Here is a 15,274-nt window from a genome sequence, read left to right as displayed (position 1 = left end):
ACATAGGATGAAATATTTATCACTAATTAAATAAACAGATAATGTGTAGTACCATTCAGTCAACAAATATTTATTACCAGTTGTGTACGAGGTGCCATTATAGGTGCTGTGAAGATAGCAGTGAACAAAACAACAAATCTCTTCTCCCGTGAAGCTTACATTTTACTTTAAGATAATGCAGAACTGCCTTCAGCAAGGCAAGCTCTAAAGATATTTAAATAATTGAATGATTTTTCCAGAGTAGAATTATTGAGTTATAGTTTTAGAAAATAAAGAAAAATTCCTAGATTAGGGATTCCTAGACTATGAGATTCACCTGCCAGATACAAATTTTAGGGCAACTCCTTTGGGTCCACTCCCTCCTCGGGAGCTTTGTACTATCACTTTGCTATCCCTTAATAAACCTTGCTTTAAAAAAATAAAAAATAAATAATAAAATTTCTAGGTAAAATAAAAAATTTAGGATTATTCATGGCTTTTACTTTTTACTTTGCCAAAAAAGAATGCAAAAACAAACACACACACTATCGTATAACATCATCATTGTTTCACAGAAGGAAAGCGATCTTAGTATCTTAATATGGAAAGAGAAAGACAATCGCAGAATAAACGAACATTTTTCCCCCCAAGAAAGGACATCTGGCTACTCTACACGGACAATTTACTGTTCTCATTTGGTAGCTGACTAGGGAAAACTTTTCACAGGTTCATAGACTTGCATTTCATAACCATTGTTCTAGACTACAGAGTCTAATACTGAGTCAGCAAACAAAACGAAACTGGTTTGCCTGTTTTATCTGAATTTATGGGTCAATTAATCCATTCAAACTCACAATTCAGTGGGGAAAAAAATCAGAATTATTGTCTGGAAAAAATGACTTTTAAAAAGAACTGAACTAACTTACTGATTCAAACAAAATGACTGATGTAACAGTTCTATGTAAGCAGTTTCTGTTTTCCCAGAACACTAACCACCTTCCAATATTAAATGGTAATGACATACTATATGCAATAAACAAATTAGTCAGTTTAATACTTAAAGCACAAAAGCATTTTATAAAATCATCAGCTTGGATAATATATGGGCTGACAGGCAACCAAAGCAGCTAGTTCAGTTTTAGGAATTCAATTTCCACAAGATCTATAACCTCTATAAAAGGAATTTTGGCTTGCTTGTGTAGCAAAACAACTTTCAAGTGTTTGACTTTGCCCTTTAATTATCTGAATAGGTAGACTATCAAAGTTATAAATATATTCGTTGTTTATCCCTATCTTGGCTGATGTTAAAATGACATGTCCTCCCTTCTATCCATATTCAGCCACCATTTTTACAGTGGAAGATCTTTTTGAAATTTTAAGCCAAGATATTAACATATTCTCCTCTGGACCTTATGTTTGTTACCTCTCACCCTAATCATATTACTGCAAATCTGTCTCTTGGCTCAGGTGTCTAGAGGCTGATCAGGCACAATTTGAATCTTCTGTGATGGGAACTGGAGTTCAATTTCACCAATGAAACACTGTCAGAATCAGAACTTAAATCAATGCTGAGTAGCCAGAATATAAGAACTTAGAGTAATGAGAACAGAATGGGAGTGAGATGTTTCTAACTTTTTCTATTAACTGGAATAAAATGTTACAGAGGATGCTTTTAGTCTAGATCAACTTTCCAGTTTCCAAAAGTGGGTCCTGACTGGGCAGATCTTAAATCCAAACAAAGAAAACCAGAGAAAATAAGGCAGATGTGAATGACACAGAAATTCTTGGTGGGCTTGGGCTCTTCTGCTTCAACTTGGAACTTAAATCTTAAGTGCAATTTTGACAGGATGGTGTGGACAAAAAGGCACTCTCATATTTGCTGGTAAGAGTACAAGTTAGCATGTTGTGCCCAAGTTTCGTACCCGAGAGACCACCAAGGAGCCAACACCGACGCAATCACAAGAGGGTTTATTCAGCAAGCTTAAGCTTGGGTTCAAGCATACCTGACACAGCAAAGTAGGGACTTGGACCCCGAACCAGATTACAGTCAGAGTTTTTAAAGACAGAGTAGGGGTGGACTCGGCAGTAGGTGATTGGGCCACGGCTGCTGGCCCCATGTTCCTGTTTTTCTGGCATGATTTATTACGACGTTAAGCTATCCTATTCCTGACTGGTCTTTGGTATGGCCTGTTGTCTTCGAAAACTTTGGTCAGTCTTCCTGGAACCAGGAGTCATTTACCGGTCATGGAGACCTAAGATGGCTGCCGGGGCCAAGATGGCTGCACTTATGTCGAGGCTAGACTTGAGGTGAGTACAGCCTTGTTTTTCTTGGCCTCCACATTTCCCCCTCTCGAAGAAACCTAAGGAAGGACCCAATCATGTGTCCAAGCTGGTCTCAGTAACAAGGTCCAGTGGTTGGTATTGCTGTCTGCGTACCATGAGTTGAACTGTACCAACTCTGTCTTTGACAAATCTATTGATCTAGACAAATCTATTTGTCTTTGACAAATCTATTGATAATGCACGGCCCGAAGGTAAGGAGGAGAAGGAGGATCTTGTGGGAAGGGGGTCGGGACGGGAGTAATCATATCTACATTAGAGGTGTTATTGGATGCAGATGGTATGGTGGGTACTGGGGAGGGTGGCAGAGGGGGGATAGGAGTTATCTGAGTTTTGGATGGTGCTAATACAGGGTTTGGGCCTAGGTTAACCTGGTAATTCTGGGCCAAGAGTCTCAAGGTGAATAGTGTACCCGGGTCCTGATAACCAAGTCTTACTACGTCATAGATTCTTAAGCCCCAAGTAAGTCCTACCTGCCATCTTGTATCTAGTTTGCCGGCTTCTGTGAATTTTAGGGTGATCAGATTACCGGTTTCAGAGCTCTGCGATGTGCGGTATCTTTTAAGAGTAATTAAATCATCTTTGTAGGGGGCCGTCCACCAAATTTCGCCAGTGGAGACACAGCTCCAGCTGGCACAGTAAAAGTGAGAGGGGCCCCCACACTGTCTTGCCTGGTTTCCTGTAAGGTGTCCCGGGCAAACATAAAAATGCCGTTTGTACAGTTGGCTTCTCAATCCGTGGAGATGGGTATTCCCAAGTATTTTTGTTAGGTCAAGAGTAAGGTCAGGGAACCAAGCCTGTTGTGGGGCAATTTTTGAAAGGGAATATACAACCTCTGCTGTAGAAACACATATTACCTGCCATGTTAGGTTAAGTGGCTGGTGGGGATTGGCCCTGGTGTGAGAGGGACATAGCATAAGCAACATTAGTGGGGTAAATGAGAACGGCGCCGTCTTAGCTTTAGGGGATTGTCCTTGTTGGGCTGACTTTTCCATTCTGGAACAAAGTCCTTGAGAACAGCGTGTGGTTCAGCTGGCCAGACGTGGGTGTAGTGGACCCAGGGAGTAATCCTGTCGACCTTGAGAGCGGTGGGAGTGGTCAGGATCACAGTGTAGGGTCCCTTCCAGCGCAGTTGAAGTGTCTGGTGTTGGTGTCTCCGGACGTACACCCAGTCACCCGGTCGATATCGATGAGGGTCTGGGGGTGGCCCAGTCTCGTAGACGGCCCTCAGCTTAGGCCACACCTGTTCATGGGTTCGTTGTAACATTTGGAGGGAGAAAAGGAGTCGGTGATCATCAAACTCAGCAAGCACCTCAAGTTTTAAATTGGGAATAATAGGTGGAGGAATACTGAACATGATCTCGTAGGGGGTAAGTCCCATCTTATATGGGAAGTTTCGTACCCTATATAGGGTGAAGGGGAAGAGAGTCACCCGGTCCCCACCAGTCTCCAGGGCTAATTTAGTGAAGGTCTCCTTTAATGTTCTGTTCATCCTCTCTACCTGTCCTGAACTTTGGGGTCTATATGCACAATGTAATTTCCAATCTGCCCCAAGTACTAGTGCCACTCCCTGTGTTACCTTAGAGAGGAAACCTGGTCTGTTGTCTGATCCAATCTTAACAGGAAAACCACACCTTGGTAGGATATCTTCCAGCAGTTTCTTGGTCACAGTCTGCGCTGTTTCATGTTTGGTGGGAAATGCCTCTGTCCATCCTGAAAAAGTATCTGCAAACACTAGCAAATACCTGCATCCATATTTTCCAGATTTTATCTCAGTGAAGTCCAGTTCCCGGTAGGCTCCTAGGCGGTCCCCCGGGAGCCGGGTGCCCAGGTTAGATCCATGGGCGGTGGCATTAGTTAACTGACATGCGTGGCCGCTTGCCACAATCTGTTCGATCTTTGATTGGGAGTCTTTGATGGTGATCTTTGCACGTCGCACCAAGTCTTCCATTTTTTTGTTCCCATGTGGGTACTTTTATGTATTTTGGATAGGACTCACCGTCCCAGTTCCTCTGGTAGGCTTAATGCTGCGATCTGCAGCTCTCCACCAGCCATGTAGGCATTGTGTCATGGGCAGACGCCTGATCCATTGTAAGTCTGCCTCAGTGTAGTTGGGGTTGTCTGGCAAGTCGGTGCTCCCGGATCAGGCAGTGGGGTCACTAAGACATGGTCCACCGAAAGAGCTGTCCCTTTTGCTTTTAAGTCAGCCAGCTGGTTTCCCCTGGCCACTGGCGTATCTGCTTTTTGGTGTCCTGGACAATGGATAATGGCCAGTGCCTTAGGCAGCCAGAGGGCCCTCAGGAGCTCAAGGATTTCTGCCTTGTTTTAAATAGTCTTTCCTTCTGTTGTTAAGAGCCCTCTTTCCCTATAAATGGCTCCGTGGATGTGGGCTGTGGCAAAGGCCTACCTGCTATCTGTATAGATGTTTATCCGCTTGCCTGCTCCCATTGTTAGCGTCCTGGTTAGCGCAACCAGCTCTGCCCGTTGGGCAGATGTCCCCGCTGCTAACGGTTCTGCCCAGACAGTCTCTGTCTCTGTGGTCACAGCTGCTCCCGCATACCTGATGGCTTCCCAGACAAAGCTACTGCCGTCTCTACACCAGGTGTCATCTGCGTTCGGCAGTGGTCGGTCCTGGAGACCGGCTCTGACTCCGTGCACCTGAGCCAGGATTTCTTGGCAGTCATGGGGGGGTGGTTCCCAGTCAGGGTTAGGGAGCAGTGTCGCTGGGTTTAGGGCTGTTGGCTCCTGGAACAAAATACTGGTAGGGTTCAAAAGCAAGCCCTGGTAATGGGTCAAGTGGGTATTGCTGTTCCATCGGTCCGGGGGTTGTTTGAATACCCCTTCAATGGCATGTGGGGTAGTGACGTATAGTTCCAGCCCCATAGCCAGCTTATCTGCATCCTTAACCATGGTGGCCACTGCAGCAATAATTTTTAAGCATGGAGGCCATCCAGCGGCCATGGCATCTAATTTCTTTGAGAGGTAGGCCACCGGCCTCTTCCAGGGGCCTCTGTATTGAATTAGGACTCTCTTCACCACCCCTTCCTTTTCATCCACATAAAGGTGGAAGGGTGCCTCAGATCAGGCAGCCTGAGTGCCGGAGCCAAAGGCACGGCTTGCTTAAGGTCATTGAAGGCTTTGTTCATGGCTTCAGTCCACACAAAGTCCTGTTTTTGTTTTGTGGCCTCGTAGAAGGGGCCTAGATATGTCAGTGAAACCAGGGATCCACAACCGGCAGAACCCAGCCGACCCCAAGAATTCACGCACCTAGAGGATGTTTCGAGGCTGCGGGATCCTCATGATGGCCTCCTTCTGTGCATCTGTTAACCATCTTTGTCCATCTTTCAATTTGTACCCCAGGGAGCTCACCTCCGTTCTGCAGATCTGGGCCTTTTTAGCTGAAGCCTGGTATCCCAGAGTTGCTCTCGTTTGGAGCAAATCCTTGGTGCCTTGTAGGCACGCTTCCTGGTCCTCTGCTGCCAACAGGATATCATCTACATATTGTAACAGAGTCAGATTAGGGTGCTCGGCGTGGAACTCACCTTAGTCTTCGTGCAGTGCCTCATCAAAGATGGTGGGTGAATTCTTGAATCGTTGCAGCAGTCAAGTCCAGGTGAGCTGGCCATTGATGCCCTTCTCCGGGTCTGCCCATTCGAAAGCAAAGATGTCTTAGCTCCTTGGGGCCAAGGGCAAGCTGAAAAAGGCGTCCTTTAGGTCTAGTACTGTATACCAAGTCTTGTCTGGGGGCAAGGCGGAGAGGAGAGTGTAGGGGTTTGGGACCATAGGGTGCGTGTCCATCACCCATCAGTTGACTTCCCTCAAGTCCTGGACCGGTCTATAATCATTAGAGTGTGGCTTTCGCACTGGCAGCAGGGGAGTGTTCCATGCCGACTGACAAGGCCGCAGTATGCCCGAGTCTAGCAGTCGCTGGATGTGTGGGGTGATCCCCGTCCATGCTGTGAGAGGAATGGGGTATTGGTGGACTCTGACTGGTTCTGCTCCTGGCTTTAGTTCAATGTATATCGCTGGCCAATGTTGGGCCTATCCCATTCCCCCAGTTTCTGCCCACGTTTGGGGAAACTCCTGCAACCAGTGGTCAATGTCGGTCATTGGTGCTGGGGGCATTTGGTGAAGACGATATTCATTCTTGAGGTTCATGACAAGCACCTGGATCAGGTGCCCCTCTTTACCCAGAACCTTTGTCCCTCTAGGGTGGAAACTAATTTGGGCTCCCATCTTGGTGAGTAAGTCCTGGCCTAACAAGGGGTAGGGGCACTCAGGAATGATCATGAAGGAGTGGGATACCTGGCCCATGCCGAGGTCCACTGTTCTTCGGGTAGTCCATGAATATTGTTTACTGCCTGCGGCCCCCTGTACCCATGAGGTCTTATTTGTTAATTTCCCTTGAGGTTGTAGCAAGACAGAGTGCTGTGCCCTGGTGTCTACTAGGAAGTTAATCGGTTGCCCCTCCACTTTAAGGGTTACCCTGGGCTCGGGGAGGGGTGCCAAACCCCGACCCCCCTAGTCATCTAAATCTTCGACCTCCAAGATAGTAGCGGAGGCCTTTGGTCTTTTGTTGGGGCAATCTTTTACCCAGTGGCCTTCCTCCTTGCAATAAGCACACTGGTTTTTATTCAGTTTGGGGTGTTTTCGACAGGGGCCATCCTCCTTACCTGCTCCTGAAGCCAACTTCTTGAGACCCCTCTGTTTTTCATGTGGGTCATCCGTGGCTGTGGCCAGTAGGATCTTAGTCAGGTTCCGGGTCTGACGGTCACTTATCTTAGCCTGTTGTTCCTCCAGGCTCTCTCTGTTATTGTAGACTCATTCTGCCACCACTATCAGATCCTGTAGGCTCTTTTCTCCTAGTCTTTCTACCCTCTGCAATTTCGTTTTAATGTCCGGAGTGGCTTGGTTAACAAAAGCCGTTAACAATGGCAGCTCTGGTTTCTGGGGCTTCTGGATTCATAGGGGTGTACAGTCTGAAAGCCTCTATGATCCTTTCTAGGAAGGCCACCGGACTCTCATCTTTACCCCGTCTTACATCGTATACCTTAGCCAAATTGGTAGGCTTGCGTGCTGCAGCCTTGAGACCTGCCATTAGAGTCTGGCGGTAGACCTGGAGCTTCTCCTTACCTTCTGTCAAGTTGTAGTCCCAAGCGGGGCGAGACAAGGGGAAAGCTGCATTTATGAGATCGGAGTTCTGAGTCGGCTGTCTGTCGTCACCGAGAACGGACTTTCGGGCTTCCACCTGGATTTGCTCTCTTTCCTCAGTGGTAAAGAGAACCTGTAAGAGCTGCTGGCAGTCATCCCAGGTGGCTGATGGGTGAAAAGAACAGTATCCAAAAGACCAATCAGATCTTTTAGGTTATCGGAGAGCTTTGCACATTGGGTTCTCCAGTTGTATAAATCACTAGTAGAGAATGGCCAATATAACATCGGCTGTCCCCCCATTTCATCGGGGGGTCCCATGGCGCGGAGAGGAAGAACAGTGGAATTGGCGGGTCCCCGGTTTGGGGCTGGGGCTGCCCGATGGGTCCGTCCACATGTCCCTGCCGCCGGCCCATGCATGGGGGCGCCTCCAACTGGGAGGGGAAGGGGCACTCCCTCGACAGCCCCTGATGCTTCTGCTGGAGGGGCAGACGGGGTGGGGGGAGACCTGGTAGGGCGGTGAGAGAATCAGGTCCTCCGTAGGAGTGCCCTGAAGGACTGGGGAAAGCGGAGTCTTTGGTTCGGACTCCATTTTCTTGTCAGACTTAGGAGTTGGGTTCTGCAGGGCTAGGATCTTGGATGTAGGTCCTGCTTTGGGAGGGAGAAAAGGTTTAAGCCAGGAGGGAGGATTCTCGATCATGTCCTGCCAGACCAGGGTATAAGGTACTTGGTCAGGGTGGCCGTGTAGTTTTTCTCTGAAGATGACGGCCTTAACCTCAAAGATAATAGGCAGTTGAAAAGTTCCCTCCCGGGGCCATCCAACATTAAAAGCTGGCCACTGAGACATGCAGAAAGTCTGAAACTTTCCCTTTCAGACGTCTGTGCTCAGGTTATGAGCTCTCTCCCTGACGTCCGAGAAGTGGTCAATCATCAGAGACAGAGGGGTAGTCTGTGTCTGTTCTATCATGCCCTCAGTCCACAGCAAGACAAAGACACTTATGACAATTAACAAGAACACACTCACACAGACAAATGATCCGGCGCAGCCACGAAGACAAAACTGAAAGTAAGTTAAGGGAGGATCCGACCGCAACGGCAGCCAGCTCTCCTCACAGATGAGGACTTCGTCTTCCAGGTGGGGGCAAGGGATGTCTTCCAAGACCCCCGGTCGGTGGCCTGCGAGTGCGTCCGCTTAAGCCAATGTCGACCCAGATACTGCTTGGAATTCCTACAGGTAAAAATGCAGATTGGAGCTCCCAGAAAGTATGCGCGCAAACAAGAAAACGAGTGCACTCACCAGCCGGCACAGGACCCTCCAGGTCGGGGTCCTGGGGGTCTCTCAGATCTCGGTGGAACCTCCAAATATTGTGCCCAAGTTTCATACCCGAGAGACCACCAAGGAGCCAACACCGATGCAATCACACGAGGGTTTATTCAGCAAGCTTAAGCTTGGGTTCAAGCATACCCGACGCAGTGGAGTAGGGACTTGGACCCCGAACCAGATTATAGTAAGAGTTTCTAAAGGCAGAGTAGGGGTGGACTCAGCAGTAGGTGATTGGGCCACAACTACTGGCCCTATGTTCCTGTTTTTCTGGCATGATTTATTACACCGTTAAGCTATCCTATTCCTGATTGGTCTTTGGTATGGCCTGTTGTTTTCGAAACCTTTGGTCAGTCTTCCTGGAACCAGGGGTCATTTACCCGTCGCAGAGACCTAAGATGGCTGCAGGGGCCAAGATGGCTGCACTTATTTCAAGGCTAGACTTGAGGTAGATACAGCCTTGTTTTTCTTGGCTTCCACAAGCATAGATTCTATAAAGTGCAATTTAGAATTAGCAAAAATATAAATGCACACGTTTGGATCTAGTACTTCCAATTCTGTTTCATTCTCCAGGTGTGACCAAAGCTTTTCACTGTGGCATTGAATATTATAGCAAGATGGGAAATAACCTTAATATCAATTTTTATGGGGCTGGTTTAATAAATCATGGTACATTCCAACAATAGATCGGTAGGCAGCTGGGTAAAAGGAAAGCCAACTTTATGTATGGACATGAACCAAACTCCAATTCACGTTAAACTAAAAACACAGTTTACATATGCGTAAAAAGGTAATTCATAAAGATACACTTATTTGCTTTTATGTTCATAGAGTATCTCAGGGGGATCGTGAGGATTTTAATTCCTGCGTTACTCGAAAGCTTCTGGGGATGGGTGGGCTCTTTTCACTATACGAAGGCCCCTTGTAACCTTTTGAATTTTGAGACATGAAAACGAATTCACATATACGCCCGCACGTGAAGGAAAAGGCCTCAAGTCTGTTGATACGAAGGGCAAGCCTGTGAGTTCAACCTCACGGTCCGGTACCCGAATGGGGCCTTGCCAGTTTGGACTGTGACGTCTGTGACGTCTGTGACGCTAGGCTGAAATACATCACAACCAGTCCCACTCATGCAAGCCAATTTCCCTTCGTTTCTGAAATTAGCTATGTTTCAGAACCGCTCGCAAACTTGGCATTCTTTCCCAAAACGCTGAAACACTTTTGCTTTGCGCATAACAGAGAAAGGGGCTAAAACACCAGGCCAGGTAACAATTTATCATAAATGGGATTCAATGCTTTTCAAAGTGCTTTGTAGCTACAAAGATACAGAAATAAGAAATGTGACCCAAGAGAGTTAGTAATTATTACCATAGCACAACTCAACTTAGTTTGGGGTAGACTATCCACCCTGGGACCCTATTTTGACTCACCTAACCTGGTTTCTCTTTATGGCTGCTCCCCCACCCCTTCCCTCTCTTCTTTCCTCTCCTTTTCAACCCCTCCTCCTCCCCATCCTTTCTCTCCTCCTCCTCCCGCTCTCTTTGCCCCTCCCAGACCTTGGCGGGAGGTTTCCTCTCGTGACTGACTACTCTGCGTAAGAGCGGAAGACGCACTGCAGCACCGCGGACCGCGGGCCAACCTAGCCTACTCTCTCCTCTCCGTCTCTATGATCCTCTTTGCGACCGGTCGGATAGCACCGGAGTCCCAGAGTTCCGTGCCAACAGTCCTCCTCGCCGACAGAGGACAGCGCAAAAAACTGACGTTCTCGCGAGAGGCACGGAGCTCTCTCCACATAGTGAGGGTGCGAGCGCATGCGCGCTCGTTGGTGCGCGGTAGACTGACGGAAGACGGGACCCGGCTGGAGCCCCAGAGTGCGCGCGTGCGCCGTCGCGAGCTTGCCGCCGCCGGGGCTGCGGTGTTGGAGCGGGTGTGAGACCGCCGTGCGAGCCGCGGGAATGTTCCGAAAGGCCCGGCGAGTGAACGTGCGCAAGCGGAATGACTCGGAGGAGGAGGAGCGAGAGCGCGATGAGGAGCAGGAGCCGCCACCGTTGCTGCCGCCGCCGGGCACCGGCGAAGAACCGGGCTCTGGCGGCGGCGGCGGCGACAGGGCCCCTGGGGGGGAGTCGCTGCAGGGCCCCGGGCTGCTGCCGCCTTCCGCGCTGACCCCGGGCTCCGGGGCTGAGGCCGGGGGCTGCTTCCCCGGCGGCACGGAGCCCGGCAATGGGCTGAAGCCGCGCAAGAGGCCGCGAGAGAACAAAGAGGTACCCCGCGCCAGCCTGCTCAGCTTCCAGGACGAGGAGGAAGGTAACCGCCGCGCTTCGGACCCCAGACCCCAGCATCCTTACCCTGGGCCCCCACTTTTAGTCCCTGCATTCCCTGGACGCCCAGCCCCCGCAGCCCGGAACAGAGCCCCTTCGCGCCCGACCTGCTGCACATCTTTCCCCGCCTCCGGCCTTCTGCTCCTGGCGGAGGACGCGTTTCCGCGCCACCACCAGCCTTTTCTTAACAACCGCCTCCTCCTCACCGTCCTCCTGTGCATTTCCTGCTCTGAGGGCCAGGAGCTCAGATCCGTCGTTCTGAGTTTGTCAAGTGGGAATTCAGTGTCCCCTGTCCTGCTTTTTTCCTGGCGGGTGTGTTTCAGGGTGAACTTGAGTTGGATCCCCTGTCTGCTCTTGGTCCGGTCTGAGTCCTCTGCAGGTCACTGTGTCCACGCCTCTGGGGGGATCTGTCCACACATCCTTGACCAAGAAGGCTGGGTTTGTAAAGAGGAATCCTAAATCTGGGAACAGAATCCCCGGAGTTGAAGCTCTGGTTGTGAGTGACCTTGGGCCAGTCCCTTGCAAACGCCGAGCCTCAATTTCTCCATGAAAATAAGTAGGGCAATTCATCCAATCGGGTGCGAGAGGCCAGGTTGCAGTGGATTTGGATTTCTGATTATATATGAGCCTTAAATCTAACTTCCCGACTAGTTGCATGTGTATGTAACCCAATTAAGTGCATGTTACAAAAAAAGAAAGACTTTTGGATAGTTTCACGTGTATCTTGATGCAAGATTCTCTCATCTTTCCAGGAAGGTGGGCCTTTCTGTTTTTCTTTGGCCTCTGTTATTTCTTATTTGTTTGAGAGGACCACCCCCAGATTTTTTTTTTTTTTTTTTTTTGGATGATGCAGAAACTATTCGGTAAAGTGTTTGCATTTAACTTTAAAATTTTCGGATCAGAGACGGTGGATACATACCAAAACTTAATTTTGAAAAGTGCTTTGCTCTCAGCTTAGTCTTGAAATAATATATGTCACGTTGTGATGGTTATAGATTTACTCAGACTTGACAGCTCTCTTACCCAGCATCTTTTGACTTTGGATATTTTTTTCTTATAATAAAGTGATTAAGTGCTTTTTCAGTGATTTTTTTCTCCTGAGGAAGACAATAGGACATAGGAAAATTTTGTGTAGTCACAAGTGTTAATGCCTTTCAGAAAGTCTCAAATTTGCATTATATAGGTTAATTTATGAAGTGGACAGCTTTTGAGAGTCTGTGACAGATTTGGAATAGTTTCAAATTATGTAATGCTTTGGGGTGTATGAGTATCCATTTGGTGAATTCAAAAAGCACGTAAGACCATGTGAGAGTTAGAAGGGAAGATTCTGTCTGAAATGGTTGCTACAGACTTCATTTAATTTCTTTTCCAAGAAAATGAAGAAGTTTTCAAAGTGAAGAAATCAAGTTACAGCAAAAAGATAGTAAAGTTACTTAAGAAAGAATATAAAGAAGATCTTGAAAAATCAAAGATTAAAACAGAACTCAACTCATCAACAGACAGTAAGTACCAAACTAATAGGATTCATTTGAAATAACAAAATGAAAACTCTTTTCACAGGGATTGATTGAATGGATTTGCTGTATATATCATGAACTTGTTCAGTTGATTCTGCTGTTGTCAAAGGTCCAGATTGAGTATTGTTACAGTTTTGTTATTTAATTCTAATACAGTTGCACGGTAAATGCTATTTTTCTTTCTTTTTTTTTTTTTTTTTTTTTTTTTTGTCAGAGAGGGTAAGCACAAGCAGGGGGGAGAAGCAGGCTTCCCTGTTGAGCAAGGAGCCTGATGTGGGACCCGATCCCAGGAGCCTGGGATCATGACCTGAGCCGAAGGCAGACGCTTAACCGACTGAGCCACCCAGGCATCCCAGTAAATGCATTTTTAAAAAAGACAGAGTTCTTGCCAACGGAAAGTTTCTGCTGTAACACCTGAATCTTCCTCCAATTTTCCTGCTAGTGTTCAGACTGCTATTAACCAGAGAAAGAAAGTTTCCCACTTAAGCCTGAGACCCAGATTTATTCCTGTTTAAGTTAGTATTGTGTAAGTTCCTGTACTTGGATTTTATAGAGACCGATGTTCAGTTCTTTGGTGGTATTTCCACCGTTAGTTTAATTCTTGCAGAACTTTGAGGAACACCCTTGTTTTTATTTTAAAGATTTTATTTCTCAGAGAGAGAGAGCACAAGCAGGCAGAGTGGCAGGTAGAGGCAGAGAGAGAAGCAGGCTCCCTGTGAGCAAGGAGCCCGATGCAGGACTTGAACCCAGGGCCCTGGGATCATGACCTGAGCTGAAGGCAGCTGCTCAACCAACTGAGCCACCCAGGTATCCCCAAACACCCTTGTTTTAATGTTTCTTGATAATACTTTCTCATTCAGCAGCCCTCTCAGATACGTGGATGATGACTCCTCAGTGTGAGGCTCCTGCCTACATTGTACAAACATTTCTCAACCCTTTCACAACTGAAGCTTAACAGTTTTAAGAAGTTATTTGTCTTGGAGGGAAGTGGGTCCATTATAATATCCTGTGGTCTGAGTTATTCTCATGCAAATGTCTTAGGGCAATCTTTTTATTCTGTGGAATTAAGGATAGAATTATTATTTCACGGGTTCTCAGCCTCAGGCTTAATGTGAAAAAGTATGTCATTATATCTCAGATTTACAGTCTAATTTTGGAGACAGCATCACTTAAATGTATAATTGGACCCAGTGTTTGGCAAAATGTCCAATGAATGGTTTAAAGAGGAACTGCCTTTTTTTTTTTTTTTTTTTAAGAGTCAGGAGAAGGAATGTCGTATATAAAGTAGAATATGAAAGTGGATTTTTTTTTTAAGATTTTATTTTTTTTGGCAGAGAGAGATCACAAGTAGGCAGAGAGGCAGGCAGAGAGAGAGAGAGGAGGAAGCAGGCTCCCTGTCGAGCAGAGAGCCTGATGTAGGACTCGATCCCAGGACCCTGAGATCATGACCCGAGCTGAAGGCGGAGGCTTAACCCACTGAGCCACCCAGGTGCCCCATGAAAGTGGATTTTTGATCACTTAAATTCCAGAAGATGGAAGAGGGAAGATAATGGGTGTATTACCATATTTTAAAGTGACTTAAGTTAAGAGCAAGTACATCTGTCAGGTCAAAGTGGATGATTTATAGAGGAAGTAAAGGTTTAGGGTGAAAGAGGTACATTGTTGACAGATTGTGAAGGATGTTTAGTATCCAGTAAGGGGTTTAGAGTTGCTGTTGGGTTGCTTGCCAAGATGGTGACATGATAAATGCCTTTTGAAACCTTAACCTGGTATTAACATGCAGAATGGATTGGCATAAGGAGAGATTGGAGGCCTAAAACAGTTTTAAAATCAAGGGCCGGTTTTGATCCATTAATAGTGAGTTTAAAAAGGTCTTAGTTGAGTGACACTGAGGCTTTTCCTGACTCAATGGGAAATTTTGGATGAGTTAAAACTGTTCACTTATGGGTGTGGGAGAAGAAAGAACTGATTATTTGAAAGAAAGGATTATTTGAAAAACATTCCAAGGGAAAAATCGGTAGGCTTGATATATATACTTTAGCTGTTGGATTTAAAAGAAACAGTCAGACTTTGAACTTTTGTGACACAGTGACAGAGAAAAATGCTGTATTATATATAGAAATAGGGAAGGCAGGTAGGAAGAGGAGTATTTTTAGGGGAACCAATTATTTCAGAGTCTAGGAAACTGCTTTTTTCCCCAAATCTTTTGAAAACCAACTGCATGCAGTATAATAGTGCAGGAAAGGTCAGGAGAAGTGAGAAAGGAGCACTTAGAAATTGAAGCGAGTCTGGAATTTATGAGATCTTCTGTGACCTGTGACCTTTGTCTGTGACAAAGACTTCTACCTTTAATAAGTGTACACACAGAGAAGAGGATTTACTAAATAAAATCATAAAGGCCAAAAAAGAGATAGGAAAAGTTTCAAGATGACGATGCTCATTTGTATGAAAAAGTACCAGAAAAGTCAAAAAGAAAGGACCAAGGAGAGGCCATTGGCAGTGTTGCTATTGTTTTCTTTCTGGAGGAGGGTGTCTGGCGGAAGAGACGAGTCCACTAGCCAAGCTCTATCTGTTTGGATGAAGGAACATCTTTTGCTAAATTGCTCAACAATACTGTATGAATTCGTTGTAGCTTCAGTCATTGGGTTAGC

At 46.7% G+C, this 15,274-nt stretch overlaps 1 protein-coding gene and 1 pseudogene across 2 annotated transcripts in view; one reads left to right on the top strand and one right to left on the bottom strand.

The window, feature by feature from the left end:
• Positions 1 to 3,244: 3,244 nt before the first annotated feature.
• LOC111155665 lies at positions 3,245 to 7,887 on the bottom strand (annotated as a pseudogene).
• A 2,773-nt stretch (positions 7,888 to 10,660) lies between these two features.
• The window catches only part of LOC111155681 (PAX3 and PAX7 binding protein 1), a 34,563-nt gene continuing 29,949 nt past the window's right edge, over positions 10,661 to 15,274 (top strand). For both annotated transcript variants that reach the window (XM_022515972.1, XM_022515971.1), the window contains exons 1-2: positions 10,661 to 11,092; positions 12,480 to 12,608. In XM_022515972.1, coding sequence (XP_022371680.1) covers positions 10,744 to 11,092; positions 12,480 to 12,608 — 478 coding nt within the window. In that variant the 5' untranslated portion in view covers positions 10,661 to 10,743. The remainder of the gene's footprint in view (positions 11,093 to 12,479; positions 12,609 to 15,274) is intronic.

Source organism: Enhydra lutris, unplaced genomic scaffold, assembly GCF_002288905.1.
Source record: "Enhydra lutris kenyoni isolate GAN:26980312 unplaced genomic scaffold, ASM228890v2 scaffoldscaffold43, whole genome shotgun sequence".
NCBI lineage: Eukaryota > Metazoa > Chordata > Mammalia > Carnivora > Mustelidae > Enhydra > Enhydra lutris.
Note: the sequence above shows the minus strand (reverse complement) of the source record. Positions and strands in the feature narration are given on the sequence as shown.